Consider the following 16,305-nt stretch of genomic DNA (forward strand, 5'->3'; position numbering starts at 1 on the left):
ACAATCAAACCATGGAAATATATATATATATGCATAAGGAAGCAATAGCTGTTCTCAGAATAGCTCTAAGTGCACATTGTGACCACCCACCCACCCGCCTCAGTGCCCTAAAAGCTCTTGTACTTGGAAGTTCGACCATCTTTGAAGTGCATCCCACTCAGAGATTGAGGATGAGAGAAACCCTCTTGCTCCGTTGATTTGCACTTGCTGATTCGCTCTAGAAGACACAGACAAGCAGTCGGGCATGAGTTAAATGAAACATACCAACCTCCTATACTGCATGGCCCACCTAGCGCCGAGTAATGAGGCGTACCACTGACTTGTGTATGACAGGCATGAAGAGAGTTTTGTCCCGTTGTTGCTGATAATTACGCAGACTTTTTCTCCTCCTTTTCTGATAAGTGAAGTATTCGAATCATTACAGCAAATACTTAACATTTATTTTAACTTAATAGCTTCTGATCGTCTCTATACACTTGGCCCTGAGACAAGACCATTTGTGTTTGCTTTTCTGAGAGGAAGAAACAAGCAGAAACGTAATATTCTAGTCTCCTGATATTAGTGTGTTGTTGTGAATCTTATTCATGTTTGGACAGCTACAGTAAAGTAGTTGCGTCCATTTCATTACTGTAGATTGGAATTTAACAATAATTTGAGAATTTTAAGGCATACTGGGATCTGATTGTATTTAGCTGTTACCTAGTGGCCTAAAAATGCCTAACAGAAAAAATGTTCCAATACTTGCCCATTAACTATCACGTAAAAGCTATGATTTGGAGCATGCATGAATGAACAATTATATGTAAAACTAAGTAAAATTGTTGACAGCCTAATTATAGTGTTTTGTTATTACAGTGATTTACCTAACACACAATATAAATTAGACCACAATTACATCTATATGTATCGTATAACCGCTGCTGTGATTTTATGAAATATTTATAAGCATAAAAATATTTTCTTGACTTGATTTATGATAATCAGTATACACAATAACAAATAAGCTCATAGAATGAATTAGATTCCCGTATTATAAAATATCATCATTAGTCCTAAGTTCCCCCCGAAATACGACAGAGAAGCCCAACATTGTTATTCATATATTCTCTAAACTATAAATATTACATTTTTTAAGTATTGATTACAAGTCTTGTTTTACGGCTAGCGCATATAAAACATATTCCACTTTGGCATCTCTTTATTTAAAACCTTTCCAAATGAAACTAATGATAATCTAATACACTCATATTACCATTTAACGTAGGACTCTCTTGCAACTAATATTTTAATATTGTATTAAACTTTGCACATCTCAAAAATACAATTCTCATTGCACTATATATGAACCCGAAGTTTTAATTTGTTTACCGTCCATGTAATATCCAATGTTGCATTGTTGGAGGAGCCTGTGACGTCTAAGATTTTTCATAAAATACACTGTACTACTGGCACATGACAATAAACCTTGCACTCTTAATCATTAAAACAATAACAGTTTAGGACTTATTGACCCTTTGACCCACCTACAAAGAGGCTCCACCAGCTCGTAAACGTGGGATCACGCAGGGCAGATGAATACCGGAAGCTGAGGAGCGGCAGTATACAATCACCATATAGCCATTGACCAGACACCAGTTTTCGATGAAGCGCATCCTATCCACAGCCCTGTACCACAGCACCTCCACACCACGGATCCTCTAACACGGGTACAACACAGGTACTAGAGCAACTAACAGAGAGATGCCACTGATTAACGCTATTTTTGTAGGCCAGACTTGGGAAGCTAGCATCGCAAGGGCTACACCTCAGAATAAAAAAAACATCGGATTTGGTGGTGGCATAGCAGGGGTTATTTAAGAGATCAGCACCATATTAAACGAAAAATTAATTAGATTAGATAATCGATTTTTGAAATTGGCTATTCATACATTTCCAGCACTATTTTGGACAGATATCTAGACTAACATTTTCTAAATTAAATAGTACACTGCTATCGTCTCAATGTATTCTAATTTATTTTTAATTTTTTTAAATTTGCATACATTAAAGAAATTATTCGCAAAGCATACAATTACAAAATAAACCACATCTTAGGTACATCATTAACTACAATTTAGGATCACACATTTAAACAACATTTTAAGATTTTGAAACTGGCTTATCATAACTTTCCAGCACTAATCCTTGGCTAATTGATAGCAAAAAAACTATGATTTATGAGTATAAGCTATAGAACCCTCTACACAAAACGCGGAGCAAAAAACTCCTTGATTTATGCGATTAAACATGCGGCAGGTTTTTATGTAGATCTTTATGCGGTGCGAATTGTTGGGAAATGAAAGTTCGAAAAATAAATAGATTTTTTTTTTTAAATATAGGGCTTGCTTATTATATTATCTCTCCACACACAACTGCCACTAACGGTTAAACCCCTTTCCTATTCAATTAAACACCATTCAATGTTTTTATTATATTGTAAAACAATGGGTCTATTTATCACACTCTCATCTCCATCATCTCTCTCTCTCTTCACACACACACACCACACACCCACCACCACACACAACCACCAACACACACAACAACACAACAACACACACACACCCACACCACACCACCACACAACACACACACACAAAAACACACACAACACACACACACACACACACACACACCACACACAACACACACACCACATAATCACACTCTCTCACACACACACACACACACACACACACACTTCTCCGCCTCATTCTGTTTTCATTTACTCGTTCGTTATCTGACCAGCTTCAATCTTGTAGGCTACTCACTTCGTTTCTTGTAGCCCTCGAAAGGGTTTTGGAGGTTGATGCCTCGGTGAACGTGAGTTGTTTGGCTTTCTTGTCCGCAGCAGCAGAAAGCATTTTCGAATGTTTGAATGAATCAAAGTGGGTCGTATCCATCGATTTTCTCTAAGACGTATGCTCCAACACACAGTTGCACGGGGTGCAGAATAGTTTCCCCCCACTTTCGTGAAAGACATCGGGGTACTGCTTTGCCCGGTCTTTAGCAGAAATGTTCGTCGTGTGAGTTCCACACGTTCACTCTACGGTGTTGTTTACCTTCTGTGATGCGCCAGCTGATGACGTCACGTCATCATCATCACTACTTCACGTCAAGACGAGTTAACTTTTTTCTCAACTTTGTGTGGAAAAATGCGGGGATTATGCGGCCTTTTGATAAATATGCGGCTTTTTAAAAAACTGCGCCATTTTGCTGATTATGCGGTAAATTCTGCGATCGCAGGATCGCGTTTTTCTGGAGGGTCTAGCTATCCTTACAGTAGTAAAACTATAAAATACAAACAGAAGTTGAGCAGCAGTTGTGATGATGACATTAACGCTCACTAATCCTCCAAATAACTCACTATCAAAACTTTAAACGACGTATTTTCACATCAGCGTCCCCCTCAGGTGCCCCGGTCCCCAGGTTGAGAAACCCGGCTAACTTTCACATCTGTTCTGAAGATTATTCCTCTAAAAATCAGCGAGTGAAATCTGGTCCTGCAGGCACAGGAACTGTTGTTGTTATGGCTCCCCGAGGTCACAACTTAATTATGCAGAAAGCTTTCATGTGCTTCTTAATTGAAGCCTTTGCAGAGTGATTCAAAGCGGAAAGCTCTGCGGAGTTTCGATAGTGGAGGATCTAAGGAGCCATTTTAGTTTCATTTAGCTGAGATTTAAACCTGTGAGACAGCCGAGTGCTTTCAAACGCCTCTTTTAGGCTCTTATGTAACTCATATGTGACCTTGGATGCATTTTGCTCTCGATAGCAAACTGCATACTATCTAAATGCTGCTATTTTGAACTCAGAGGAATCAAAACCTTTGTAAAATGTGTTTCAAATCCTGCTCAGTTTCTCCCCCCTTTCTTCCCTCAGGTTTGGCGACCCTCCCCCGGGCCTCGAGCCACTGCGGCACGCTGCCGTTCCAAAGAAGCAGCTTCGGGCTGAGCACCGCCGCTCTGTACGTGGACCCCTACCGGGAGCCCGTCTTCTCCCACCGCCACTCTGGGCTCATCGAGCGGGGGGCCACGCGCACCCCCTCCCTCGAGAGCATCCATAAGGACCCCAGGTACTCACTTTAGAAGAGTCAAGATACACAGTATGCATTTTAAGACCATCATAGTATCAGATTTTAAAGTAATTTAAACTTTTAAAAGTAAATCAAAAACCGATCTTTTTAATTTGGCTTATAATTTGGGGCAATTGTAATTTTGGTTGTAGTATCACTTCATTTGTTAATGTCATTTTCTGTCATACTCTGTAAAGCACTTTGGGCTGCGTCAAGCATGAAAGGTGCAATATCAATAAAGTTTATTATTATTATGACAATAAATAAATAAATAAATAGTTATGTAAAATGAATTCTTAACTTTGGTTACATATCCAGGTTTTTACAAAAATGAATTTCCATTCAAATACATTTGAACCAGGCCTAATATCTACAAACACAATATCATCATGTGTGCATTATTAAAATATCATTTATTTAGTTTTTGACTTTTCTGTGATCCATGTTTTTGCAAAAATGCATTTTTATTTATATACGTTTTTTACTGTCATGACAAATATCAATATCAGAGTTGTTTGCTTATTTAGTGATTACATTTCAAATGAAATAGTAACTTCGTCGTCCCAATGTATTTACTTGAACCTGCATCTTGAACAGCTGTTGCTTGGTGATACTTCCTGGTGGAAAAAGGAGACCAAGTGTACGTTTTTCCCCTCAGGGAGTTTGCCTGGCGTGACCCCGAGCTGCCGGAGGTCATCCACATGCTGCAGCACCACTTCCCCTCGGTGCAGGCCAACGCAGCCGCTTACCTGCAGCACCTGTGCTACGGAGACAACCGGGTGAAGGTGGAGGTGAGGGGACGGGGACACGCTGCGCCGCTGTCTGCTGAGTAAAAATAGAAAAGCAGACGTCAGAGTCGTGACTCAGTCCTCAGGTGGAGGAAGGTGCTGCTGTCAGCCTTCACTCCTTTTAAAGACAGATTTAAAATGCATGCAGATAAAACCCATGTTTTCCTAAAGGAACTATTTGACGAGGCACATTTAAAACACTTCCCAGAATGCAAGGACTTATTTCACACATGCAGGTGAAGATAAGATAAGATTTTTTCGGACACAAGAGTATGGCATACAAAGCATCAAAATCTCAAAGTAGAAAACAGAAGAACTCAAAAGTAAAATACATACATGTTTACAGTGAAACATACAAACAGTCAAATAAACCCTATAAAGAGCCAAATTACAGCAAGATGTAAAAGTAGGATATTATTTAGTGATTAACTTTTGATTGATTGAATTCTCATTGCTACAAGTGTTGCTCATTTACATCGCCTCATATCTCTCATTGTATCTCTGCTCTCTTTCTTAGAGTTTATTCTAAGGGTTTCATATTTAGTTTTTCTCCGCTGCCAAACTCTGAGCCAAAGCGCCATCTGCTCCAATAAAACTTTAGGTAGCGTCGGTGCCAAATGTGCCGCCGCTCTCTCTCTCTCTCTGTGCTCCGCTTCCCGGGCAATAAATAACTCCAGCTCAACGGCAGGAGACGTTTCAGTGCCGTTTGGTTCGTTTGGTGATGAGCTTTTAATTATCCTTTGGAGCAGCCTGGAAGCTCGCCTGCTCATTTTGCCAGAAACAAATGTTTTCTGTGGCGGATTGAACACAGAATCAGAGGTGGGGGGGTGGAGTCTGCTGCTCTCCTGAGACGCCTTTATTTAGAGATGACACAAGCAAAGTTTCAAACATGCCACAGGGGGGGATTTAGCATGGTGCAGCCCCACTTTCACTCCAAAAGAAACACCGCAATTTAGCATTAAGATCTACTACATTAGATCAACCATATTAATACTACTACTAGTTTACTGCTGTATACAAGTGTGGTGTATTTGAAACTTCATCACTTTATGTGTTATAATAAATAAACTGTATATTGTAGCACAATGTGCACTTTTTATTTGTATTATTATTATTATCATCATGATTATTATTATTATTATTTTAATTCTAATTGTCATTATTATTTCAATTGTACTTCATTTTGACTCCATACGTTTGTATAATTATCTTTTTTCGCACATTTGTTTTAACATGTTATGATTTCTGAAATATTCTTATTCTATATTTAGTTTTTTATCTTTTTTTAATTTAATTTGTGAATTTTGTTAAATGTTACAAAAAACGATTCTCCCCGGGATAAATGAAGTACTAATGAAAAGTACTGATTATGGTTTTGTGAAAGCTTTACCAAAGTGCTAAAATAGTTTGGTGTTTCTTTATATCCGTGATTTTTAAAGAGGTGACGTGGCTGCTGTTATTTTTGACTGACTCTGCATCACCACGATGAAAATAAAGAAGTATGACACTTTTACATCCCTGCAGCAAGGCAGAACACACTCCCAGCTGCTCTTGATTGGCTTAATTAATCCGTGTTGTTGATTGTACTTTGTGTATAACTCCCCTCTGCAGGTGTGTCAGATGGGGGGGATCCAGCACCTGGTGGACCTGCTGGATCACAAGCTGACGGAGGTCCAGAAGAGCTCCTGCGGGGCCCTGAGGAACCTGGTGTACGGGAAGGCCACAGACAACAACAAGGTGGCGCTGAGGAACTGCGGGGGGGTGCCCGCCCTGCTGCGCCTCCTCAGGAAGACCACCGACAACGAGGTCCGCGAACTCGTCACCGGTACGTCCAGATGTGATCTGAAGGGATTTCTCGTGCACTGACACAATGTTTAACTTCATTGGTTCTCAACAACATGCATTGTGGGTATCCTTGACAGGTTTTCTCCATTTTCAAAGGAGATTATTTTTAAATATTATGACTTGCTAGCGATCTTCTTTTAATGCATTAGGGCCATACAGTAGCCTCATATAGTAAGTTATAAGTTTGCAAAATCAATCAAATGTAGGTAGATGATTCTTGATGATTGAATAATAATAATAATAATAATATAATAATAATAATAGATTTCATTTGTTAGCGCTTTTACAGGTGCTCAAAGACGCATATGCAGACGAATATGCTTAAAGGTTTGATTATTTTCATTTTGTTACAACAAATGCTGGTAACTAAGATTTGTTAGAAAATGTTTTCAACTTGAATTGACTGAATGTATTCAAACATTGGGCTTATTAACACATGAATACTGTGAAATATATTTCTACTTATAAAACTTATACAAATTAGAAAAGTCAAATCAAGCAATCTGATTGGTTCTTAGCCGTGATATAATGAGCGTATATCACGGGTGGAATTGTAGTACTTTTCACAACAAGTCAGTATCCCTCCGCGTCTGAGAAAAGCTACAACCGTTACAACTGTTACATCACGTCCGTTACGAAACTAACTAACTAACAAAGCTTAAGAAAGGCTTCACGTCGGGCCGAACCACGCCCATTAACTGTGATATAATGACCATATACCAAGGCCTGTCGTGAGCTATTGCTTAAATATATATTTAAGAAGAACATTATAAGTGAAGCCAGGGGCGGATCTAGACAAATATTCATGGGGTGGCAAGAGGGTGGCAGGAGAATTTCAGGGGTGGCATCCCCTGGCAGAAGTATATGCTGATTTAATCGCAGTCATATCAATCAATGTTAACTTGGAAAGCCACAATATTGATATTTTAACTCAATAACATTAGGTAACATTATTATGGCCCATCAGTAAAGCCTTAAATATAAATATATAAGGTGGCACACGTACTTAATTTAATGAATTTTAACTGAATGAGTTGGTTTAACTCTTAGACCAGCAGGGGTACCAAATTATGCAGACTGCTGCAATAAATACATTAATTAACTGTCTCATCGATGTGTGTCTGTATGAATATGATAATATTAACAATCATATTATTCCTATCAGCTGTCAATCACTGTTATGATTCACATATTCAGTGTTATTATTAAATAAACTATATTTTTTGGAGGAGTTAATGATGAACGTTCCTCAAGATGCTTGCTCACCCTCCTTCAAATTTGAAAGACCAGTAATTACTATCATAATTCTAAAGAATCAAAAGAACAGTTCAGCCGCCCCAACAACTTCATTGCAAACAGCTTACAACCTTGACCTTACATCAAGAAAATAACAAACATTAAAGAAGTAGCTAACTGCATCAGTTAGAGGTTAAAAAACGTGTATTCAGCTAACAACATATACATCGCTGCGAAGTTCATTATCGAGTGAAGTCCTTACCCTACTGGTCTACTAGTTAAATCAAGAGTAGTTACTTTTTTTTGGCTGGGCCAGTGAAGGGGAAAACTTTTTACACCTGTCTTATTTGACTTTCTCAGGACTGAAACTGTTTTGTGCGGGTCCAGACCCCCACAAAGAAGAAAACATGTATTTAACACATGCTAAGGTCATCTTCTTAAACAGCCGGGGTTTATGTATTCTCCATTGACTCATCGTCCGTGAGCATCAAGTTGGCATGGCCTATTACAGCTGTGAATGTGGCGATTAACCATCTTGACCAGCCAAACGGCCTCACCAAATGTATCTAAGATTTAAAGCTATGCGCGCCGTTTGATTCAATGCTGAGTACAGCCAAACTTGACAGGCCTCTTCTCTGTCATAGTAGACCGGCAAAACAGTTGCGGGCTTCCAGAGTATTTTTGTTGGGGGTAATCTATGGCGTAGGGCCAACCCATACAGTGGTGCGGGGCTCAGTTCAGTATTTGCAATTGTAATTACCATACACGCTCCCTTGAACAGTGAAACCCGGCCACCCGTGAGTTTAGAGTTATTTCCCTTGTCTCAATCCAAATTGAACTGTATTGCAAATAAAAACCGCGCTACGATGGTCTTGCTGTAAATAAAAAGGGCGAACTGGGCAGCCAATCTGCCAATTCCCCTCAGGTGGAAAGAGTGAAAACCCAACCCCTGCAGGGTTGGTCTGCGGCGGGTTCCCCCAGCGAGATTTTTTTGAATATACTAACATCAAATACACATTCTGGTGCCTCTCTTGAGCAAGAAAAATAAATAAAGTATATATAGCTACACAACGTATTTAAAAAAATGAATGCCCCATTTTAGTTTTTTGCTTACTTTGTTCTGAAAGCTGAACCTGCTGCTCCTCACAGAGAGCGGAGAGGGAGAGGCTGTGCTGAATGACTTTACATTTGTGGATAAGCGGTGCGATACCCCCCCATTGCTTCTGGTGTGTCAAATGATAATGACAGCCCACACACCTATCATCATCAAACTGTGGCGGTCTTATAGTTGTACCGGAGTGTACTATAGAGAGTATACAGCAAAAGTATTCTCCTTCTGGGACTTCCTGCAACAACACCAAGCCCTGTTATCAGCTGATTCTGATTGGCCAGAAGACATTATCAAAGATATTGTTCTATTTGAGAAGACGATCACTACGTGACAAAAGTTTCAAAACCGTTGCTAGTCTTCGCGTTATTTCCAGCAACAAGTGGCTACTGAAATCAATCTTACTAATGCTGCTCTGCTGCAATTTACTCCGCGCGGAGTTGGCCAGACTTTGTTGCGTTACTTTAACATAATTTTTCATGGTGGCGGATAAGCCCGTCGTTTATGGTTATGGCTGTAGCCTACCCCAGTTCATTACCCTGACCGCAAACCTCATTCCTTCTGTCCAGTAGGTATAGTGCGGGATTGTTTACTGGGTGGACGGTGGTGGTGGGTGTACGGGGAGAACACTCGCCGCTCGCTGAACTGTCAACGTAGGGGGGGGGCGGGGGGGCTTGGGGGACTTCTGTTTCGCCTGTTAGCGCAAGCCTTACATGATGCTGTCCAGCGAACCGATCCGGCCTTTCTGCGCGATTATCCACTCAAATGCGGGGACATAGTCCTCAATGTGTGAGACGAGGCGACAAATAATAAAAATGCTGTGTGTGCAGTCCCGCCACAGTGCGGGGACACCTGGGTCACCCTACACACGACGGTTCCTGCGCCCTCACACACCACACGCTTCAAATCAAGTTGCTGCATAAATGCTTGAGCTAGAACCGTTATTTTATATATACATTACTGGTGAAACTCTGCCGTATTATGTTTTCGTGTCATTAATACAACAAGACACACATTTGCAACTGATAACACTTGGCAATGATTTTAGATGTATTAGACTATTAAAAACAAGAAATCATGGGTTCAAATAAGTGGGGGTACGGCCGTACCCCCGCGTCCAACGGCCCACTACACCACTGTTTCTGTCTAACTTGTATCCGAATGCTTTCTCGTTTGGGCCGCTTGTCTCCCGTTCAAATGAAATCTCCACGCGATCATATTTCCAGCTCGCGCAAGGGGGGGGGCGAGGCGGTTACGAGGCTCGGTGTCTTGTGCTGCATTCACTTGCACTCGGACATTAGAGATTTTCTCTCATAAATGTTCGATGAGCCACAACTTCTATTCTTCAAAACAAAGCTGGCCCAAATGGGGGTGGCAGCTGGGGTGGCCAAAGGCATTTTTCTGAGGTGGCAGCTTGCCACCCCGTGCCACCTCGTAGAAACCGCCACTGAGTGTGAAGCACACCGGTTTCAGATGCTGTCGCATGTTCCATTATAACTATTTAGAAAGTAACCAATCAAAAATAGACCCGAGGGAACAGTGGCCCCCGGACCGTAGTGGTGGACACCCCTGCATTAGTGGACGCTTCTCTAGTGTTTTTCGCGCTTGCCTTCCGCCTTCAGCCTGTTTTTTGCTAAATCAACCCCACAAAAAAACTGAATTCAGCGTGTCAAGGGAAAAAAAAGAAAGCAAAACAACAATGCTTGGGACTGAAAAATAGAAGTCAATAATACTTGATACACCTTCACTCAAAGACCCTTTGAGGCAGATCACTCTGATGTCTTATGGTGAAATGCAATCTGCAATGAGCAATGAACTGTATGCAATATGCTATTTTTACTATTCTAATGTGCTTAAACTAAGACAAGATGGTGAAAACGTGGAGGAAAGGTGTATCTTCATTCATAAAATCCTAAAATGTCACCAGTGTTGGGTTTAGGGTCTGTTATCTCGTAAACTAATCAGCAATCCATACTCACCAATAACATATCAACACATTGAACACCGCATAGTAGAGGTGATGAGTGTGGAAATGAGATATGAGTGGATGTGTATGATGTGATGTAGAAATATGAAATATGTTGAGAGCTCGTGGTAGTGTGCTGTGGTGTGTGTGGTGGTGTGTGTGGCTGTGTGTGTGTGTGCTGTGTGTGTGTGTGTGTGGTGTGTGGGGTGGTGTGTGTGTCTCAGTGTTAAGTCCGTGTGATGGTGTGTGAGGAGTCTAGGCTTCTACAATGCTTAGAGCTCATTGCTGTTATTCTGAAAGTGATGTGTGATGTTGTCTGGTGATTAAGTGTGATAATAAACTTTATTCATATTGACTGTCATGCTGACGCTGAGCTCGCAACATAGTGCGCAGCGTAGGTGTAATTGATAGCAAAGTGTGAGTGAGCATCTAGTTATCATATTAGTGAGGAGCGTGAGAGCAAAAAATGACAGACAGCGGCTATCAAACCACTACCAGCAGCACGTCACAAGGATGTTGACCGGCAACAGATCCTCGTTGGCATTAATGTATTAAGTTAACATACTTAAATCTATACATGATGGTCTTAAAATGCATACTGGCACAGTCATCGGGACAGATGCTAAGATAACGTGCTTTGGAAACAGCTCTGCAGCCACACACACACACACACACACACACACACACACACACACACACACACACACACACACACACACACACACACACACACACACACACACTGCTTAATATCAGCTGATACACACCTCATATTCTGTGGAATGTTGTATTCTAAGGCTCAGGTCAGGATCTTGATGATTAAATCTACACGTTTTAGAGTGGTGGATGCAGGACAACCCTACTCTGTTGAATGTTAAAAAGATATCAGTTACGAAAGTATGGTACTCTGATTTGTTTTAGAAGAAGAAAAAGAGCAAACAAAATGTTCAAAGGCGCTATTTGCTTTATTATAAAAACTATTTTCAGAAATAAGACCGAACATACATTACATCACGAGAAAGCAGATGTGGGAAGTAACTAAGTACATTTACTCTAGTACAATTTTGAGATATTTGTACTTTACTTGAGCATCTCTATTTCATGCTACTTTGTACTCTACTAAAAACTTTACATTCAAACTAGCTGCACCTTTACCAGCTTTGAGAACACTTTCATGATCAATAATTATAAAACATATAATATCTATTATTCTGAAATGGACCAATCTGCACAATGACTACTTTTACTGTCGCTACTTTCACTAGATTTTGATGAGAATACTTTTCTACTTTCACTTGAGGAACATTTGAATGCAGGACTTTTACTGTAACAGAGTATTCCTACACTCTGGTACTTTTCAGTAGACTTACCACCATTCATAATTGTTCTGTTTTCAGTACTTGTGCTTCAGGAAGCTTTTCATCTTTAAACCTATCTCTCCTCCCCCCCCCCAGGCGTGCTGTGGAACCTCTCCTCGTGTGACGCGGTGAAGATGACGATCATCCGGGACGCTCTGAGCACGCTCACCAACACCGTGGTCATCCCCCACTCGGGCTGGAGCAGCCTCTCCCACCGCGACGAACACAAAGTCAAGTTCCAGTCCTCGCTGCTGCTGCGCAACACCACCGGCTGCCTGAGGTGAGCAGCCGATCAAACGCACTCCTGCTGAAGGTGTTGCACTTCATTCATTCTATTCCATTCTCTGGTTTCAACACAGCTCAAGTCTTGTAGAAAAGAAACAAAAAAGATCCTCCATCGTGTTTACGCCTAGTTATCAGCACTGTTTCACATTTGAACAGCACATCCTTTTCTCATTTAAAAGCCCCAACACTAAACAAATCCTTTCTAAATTAAAATAGATATTAGGATGACTTTTGGGTTTGCTGGTTGTCCACGCTGCTTGAATCACAGCCACATATTCTTCAAAGAGAAATCGCGATTATCTTTGAACACAATGGTTTGTAGAAGCAAATAACAGCGACGTCATGAGTTAAAAATCAAAGCCTAGGATAATGATTCATCAATTTGACACCCATAAAAGGAGCTGAATATAAAGCCACGCGGCTTTGGCTCATTAAAAGGCGTCTTTTAGAATACAGAGCCGTGGAAACCCAGATTATTCAGCAGCTTAACACATTGCATATTTCTTATTTTGCAATACCAAATACATTTGATACATATTGCTCTGATATTTATCTTATTCAACCCTCAAATGACCCACTTTGCAGCTACACAACCATCATGATTTTAATTAAGGATATTGTCAGCTTTAATAATTAACCTGCCTACTATATGAATTATTTGGTTAATAAAATGTCGCAATAAATAGTGAGAAATGTTAAGGTGTGATATTCATCTCAAAGCAGCATATCTCCTCATTTAAGCTGCATTTTTTTTTTACCCCTTTTTGCACAAAGAATGACTTTTAATTATCAAAATAGTTGGTGATTATTATCTGCATATAATCCAGGCGAATTTCCCAACGTAATAACTTGCAGAAAGAATCCATAACCGTAACTTTAATTCAAACTAATCAAACAAAATGCATTTGAATGGCTCCATCTCTCATCTGTGATTATGACTGCTCTCAAACGGCTGTTGATTTATTCCCTGTGACCGCTTTAAACTACATCTCTGCACACAAGAAGCCCCCAGCACTCCTCTGTATCCAGGCTGTAGATTGATGGTATAGAAATGCATTGTGGGAGTTCTGTGTAGTGTTCTCTTGTCCATTAGTGACAGCTGAAGGCTCCTATTGGAGGATCAGCTCGCTCCTTTACTTGTATCCGGGGAGAGTTTAAGCCACCATGTGGGGGAATACACTCACTGCACCTCAAAGTGAATTAGTGTGTGTGTGTGTGTGTGTGTGTGTGTGTGTGTGTGTGTGTGTGTGTGTGTGTGTGTGTGTGTGTGTGTGTGTGTGTGTGTGTGTGAGGAACCTGAGCTCAGCAGGGGAGGAGGCGAGGAGTCAGCTGCGTTGCTGTGAAGGTCTGGTGGACTCACTGCTTCACGTCCTCAAAGCCTGCGTCAACACCTCCGACTACGACAGCAAGGTGCAGCAAAACACACACACACACACACACACACACACACACACACACACACACACACACACACACACACACACACACACACACTGTATCAATGTATTCCTGGGAGATTGAACCTAACCCAGAATCAGAAACAGGTTTATCACCAGGTAGGTTGACTTGGTCTTTTGGTGAATACATAAAATAAAACAAAGATTAAAAACACAGATAGAAACTATTTGCAGAAAACTATAATAACATAAACAATATAGTAAAAAATAGCAGTATTTACATTGAATATGTTTGTAACCCTAGAAATAGAATTGGAATAAAATGTGTGCAGTAATGAAAGACAACATATTGAATACAGTATGTTATGTGCATTGATTACATCTAACTATAATCTTTCATCTTAATCCTTAAATGTAAAAATGAACCTCAAAAAAGTGTGAGATTCAGAAATCAGGGAAATTGAAATGTTTGCAGCAAAAGGGACCGTGCAGATAAAAGGAAGAGTAAAGCAGCGTATTAAATAAAGAGGCAAGCACGTAAAAAAATGAAGCGTAGCAGCATTATCCCAATAGGTAAAGATATAAAAGTAGTGAACGATCAGCCGGTAATAAAATACAAACTGATAAGAAAAAGTAAAAATGGCACCTAACCAGAGCTATTGCACAACAGTTTGGGTTAATACACATTTTAGTGGTAGTATTTATAGTCATATTTAAATACTACATGTGCAATTTAAGGTATAAAACCTCGCACTTCTGCATTAAGATGTGTAAAAACAACTTGCCTTTGTTAAATATTTAGTTGAACTGTGTGCTAACATTATTCCATATGTTTCAAACCCAGAGAAATGTAAAGTAAAAGCGCTTTTAATGTGATCACATTCTTGCATCAACTGCCAGAAGTCTCCATGAATTCACTTTTAATCCAGTTTTAAGCTAGAATCTAAAATAATATTAAATAATAATAGAAGAAGTATTTTAGTCATGGAACATCTGGATCTTACGTTTTTCAGAGAAACACTTCACAGGTTAGGAATTCAACCAAAAGTCAATGTCTTTGTACACGTAGTAGTTATAGAGGATCTGTTAACAGGACAGCTTGAGGAACATGTCATTATGTTTTCTGTGTTGAACATAAAGCTGCTGACACTGTGTTTCTCAGATTGTGGAGAACAGCGTGTGCACCCTGAGGAACCTCTCGTACCGGCTGGAGGTGGAGATGCCGTCCTCCCGGCTGCTGGGGAACCAGGAGTTGGACACCCTGTTGGGCTTCTCCTCCCCGGGGAAGGAGCTGGACTACATCTGCTGGGGCAAGAGGAGGCGCGGGCGGAAGAGGGGGGGCTGGCCCGACGACAAGGTACACCCTCAGAGGGGAGGACGTCTACATGACAAAATAAGATGGAAGTGCATAGTTTAAAACAATAAAAGTAAAACTACAATTAGAATCATTTATATTTTATAACAGAATAAAGTATATTATTTTTCTATACAGTATCTAATTTTACATTCTGTTTTAGCTGTTTCATTTATATGAATATATATTTCCTGCACTTTTGTCACTATTTAATAACAAAAATGTATTTGTAATGTTTATTGTATATTTAATGTTTCACTCTAGGAGATGTAGATCAGTTTAAATTAGATATTAATTGAGAAATAGTTTTAGTGAATCACAAGTTAACTAAGTTAATCAAATAAATATAAACATATCATATCAAGAGTAGAAGGATGTATATAAAGAAGACCCTATATAAAAATACAATGCCTCTGATTTGTTATTCAACATCTTGTGTGTGTGTGTGTGTGTGTGTGTGTGTGTGTGTGTGTGTGTGTGTGTGTGTGTGTGTGTGTGTGTGTGTGTGTGTGTGTGTGTGTGTGTGTGTGTGTGTGTGTGTGTGTGTGTGTGTGTGTGTGTGTGTGTGTGTGTTGCAGTGGGACGGCGTGGGGCCCATCCCAGGCTTCTCTCAGCACCTGAGGGGGGCGGAGCAGCTGTGGCACCCCATGGTGGTGAAGCCGTACCTCAACCTGCTGGCGGAGAGCTCCAACCCCCCCACGCTGGAGGGGGCCGCCGGGTCCCTGCAGAACCTCTCCGCCGGGAACTGGAAGGTGGAGCAGCTCTCTATTACAGCCAGAACACAGCACTATAGGGATCAAAGCAATAACACTCTGTCTGTGTGTGTGTGTGTGTGTGTGTGTGTGTGTGTGTGTGTG

The 16,305-nt window shown here is 40.5% G+C and overlaps 1 protein-coding gene across 1 annotated transcript in view; it reads left to right on the forward strand.

Annotated features, from left to right (window-relative positions):
* LOC104960244 (plakophilin-4-like) overlaps nt 1-16,305 on the forward strand; it is a 31,169-nt gene that overhangs the window by 10,625 nt on the left and 4,239 nt on the right. The window contains exons 2-8 of the mRNA XM_010788224.1: nt 3,919-4,111; nt 4,770-4,902; nt 6,511-6,724; nt 12,509-12,692; nt 13,990-14,107; nt 15,257-15,451; nt 16,027-16,200. Of these exons, the coding sequence (XP_010786526.1) occupies nt 3,919-4,111; nt 4,770-4,902; nt 6,511-6,724; nt 12,509-12,692; nt 13,990-14,107; nt 15,257-15,451; nt 16,027-16,200 (1,211 nt within the window). The remainder of the gene's footprint in view (nt 1-3,918; nt 4,112-4,769; nt 4,903-6,510; nt 6,725-12,508; nt 12,693-13,989; nt 14,108-15,256; nt 15,452-16,026; nt 16,201-16,305) is intronic.

This window comes from Notothenia coriiceps, unplaced genomic scaffold (genome assembly GCF_000735185.1).
Source record: "Notothenia coriiceps isolate Sejong01 unplaced genomic scaffold, NC01 NC01_scaffold00031749, whole genome shotgun sequence".
NCBI classification, from domain to species: Eukaryota; Metazoa; Chordata; class Actinopteri; order Perciformes; family Nototheniidae; genus Notothenia; species Notothenia coriiceps.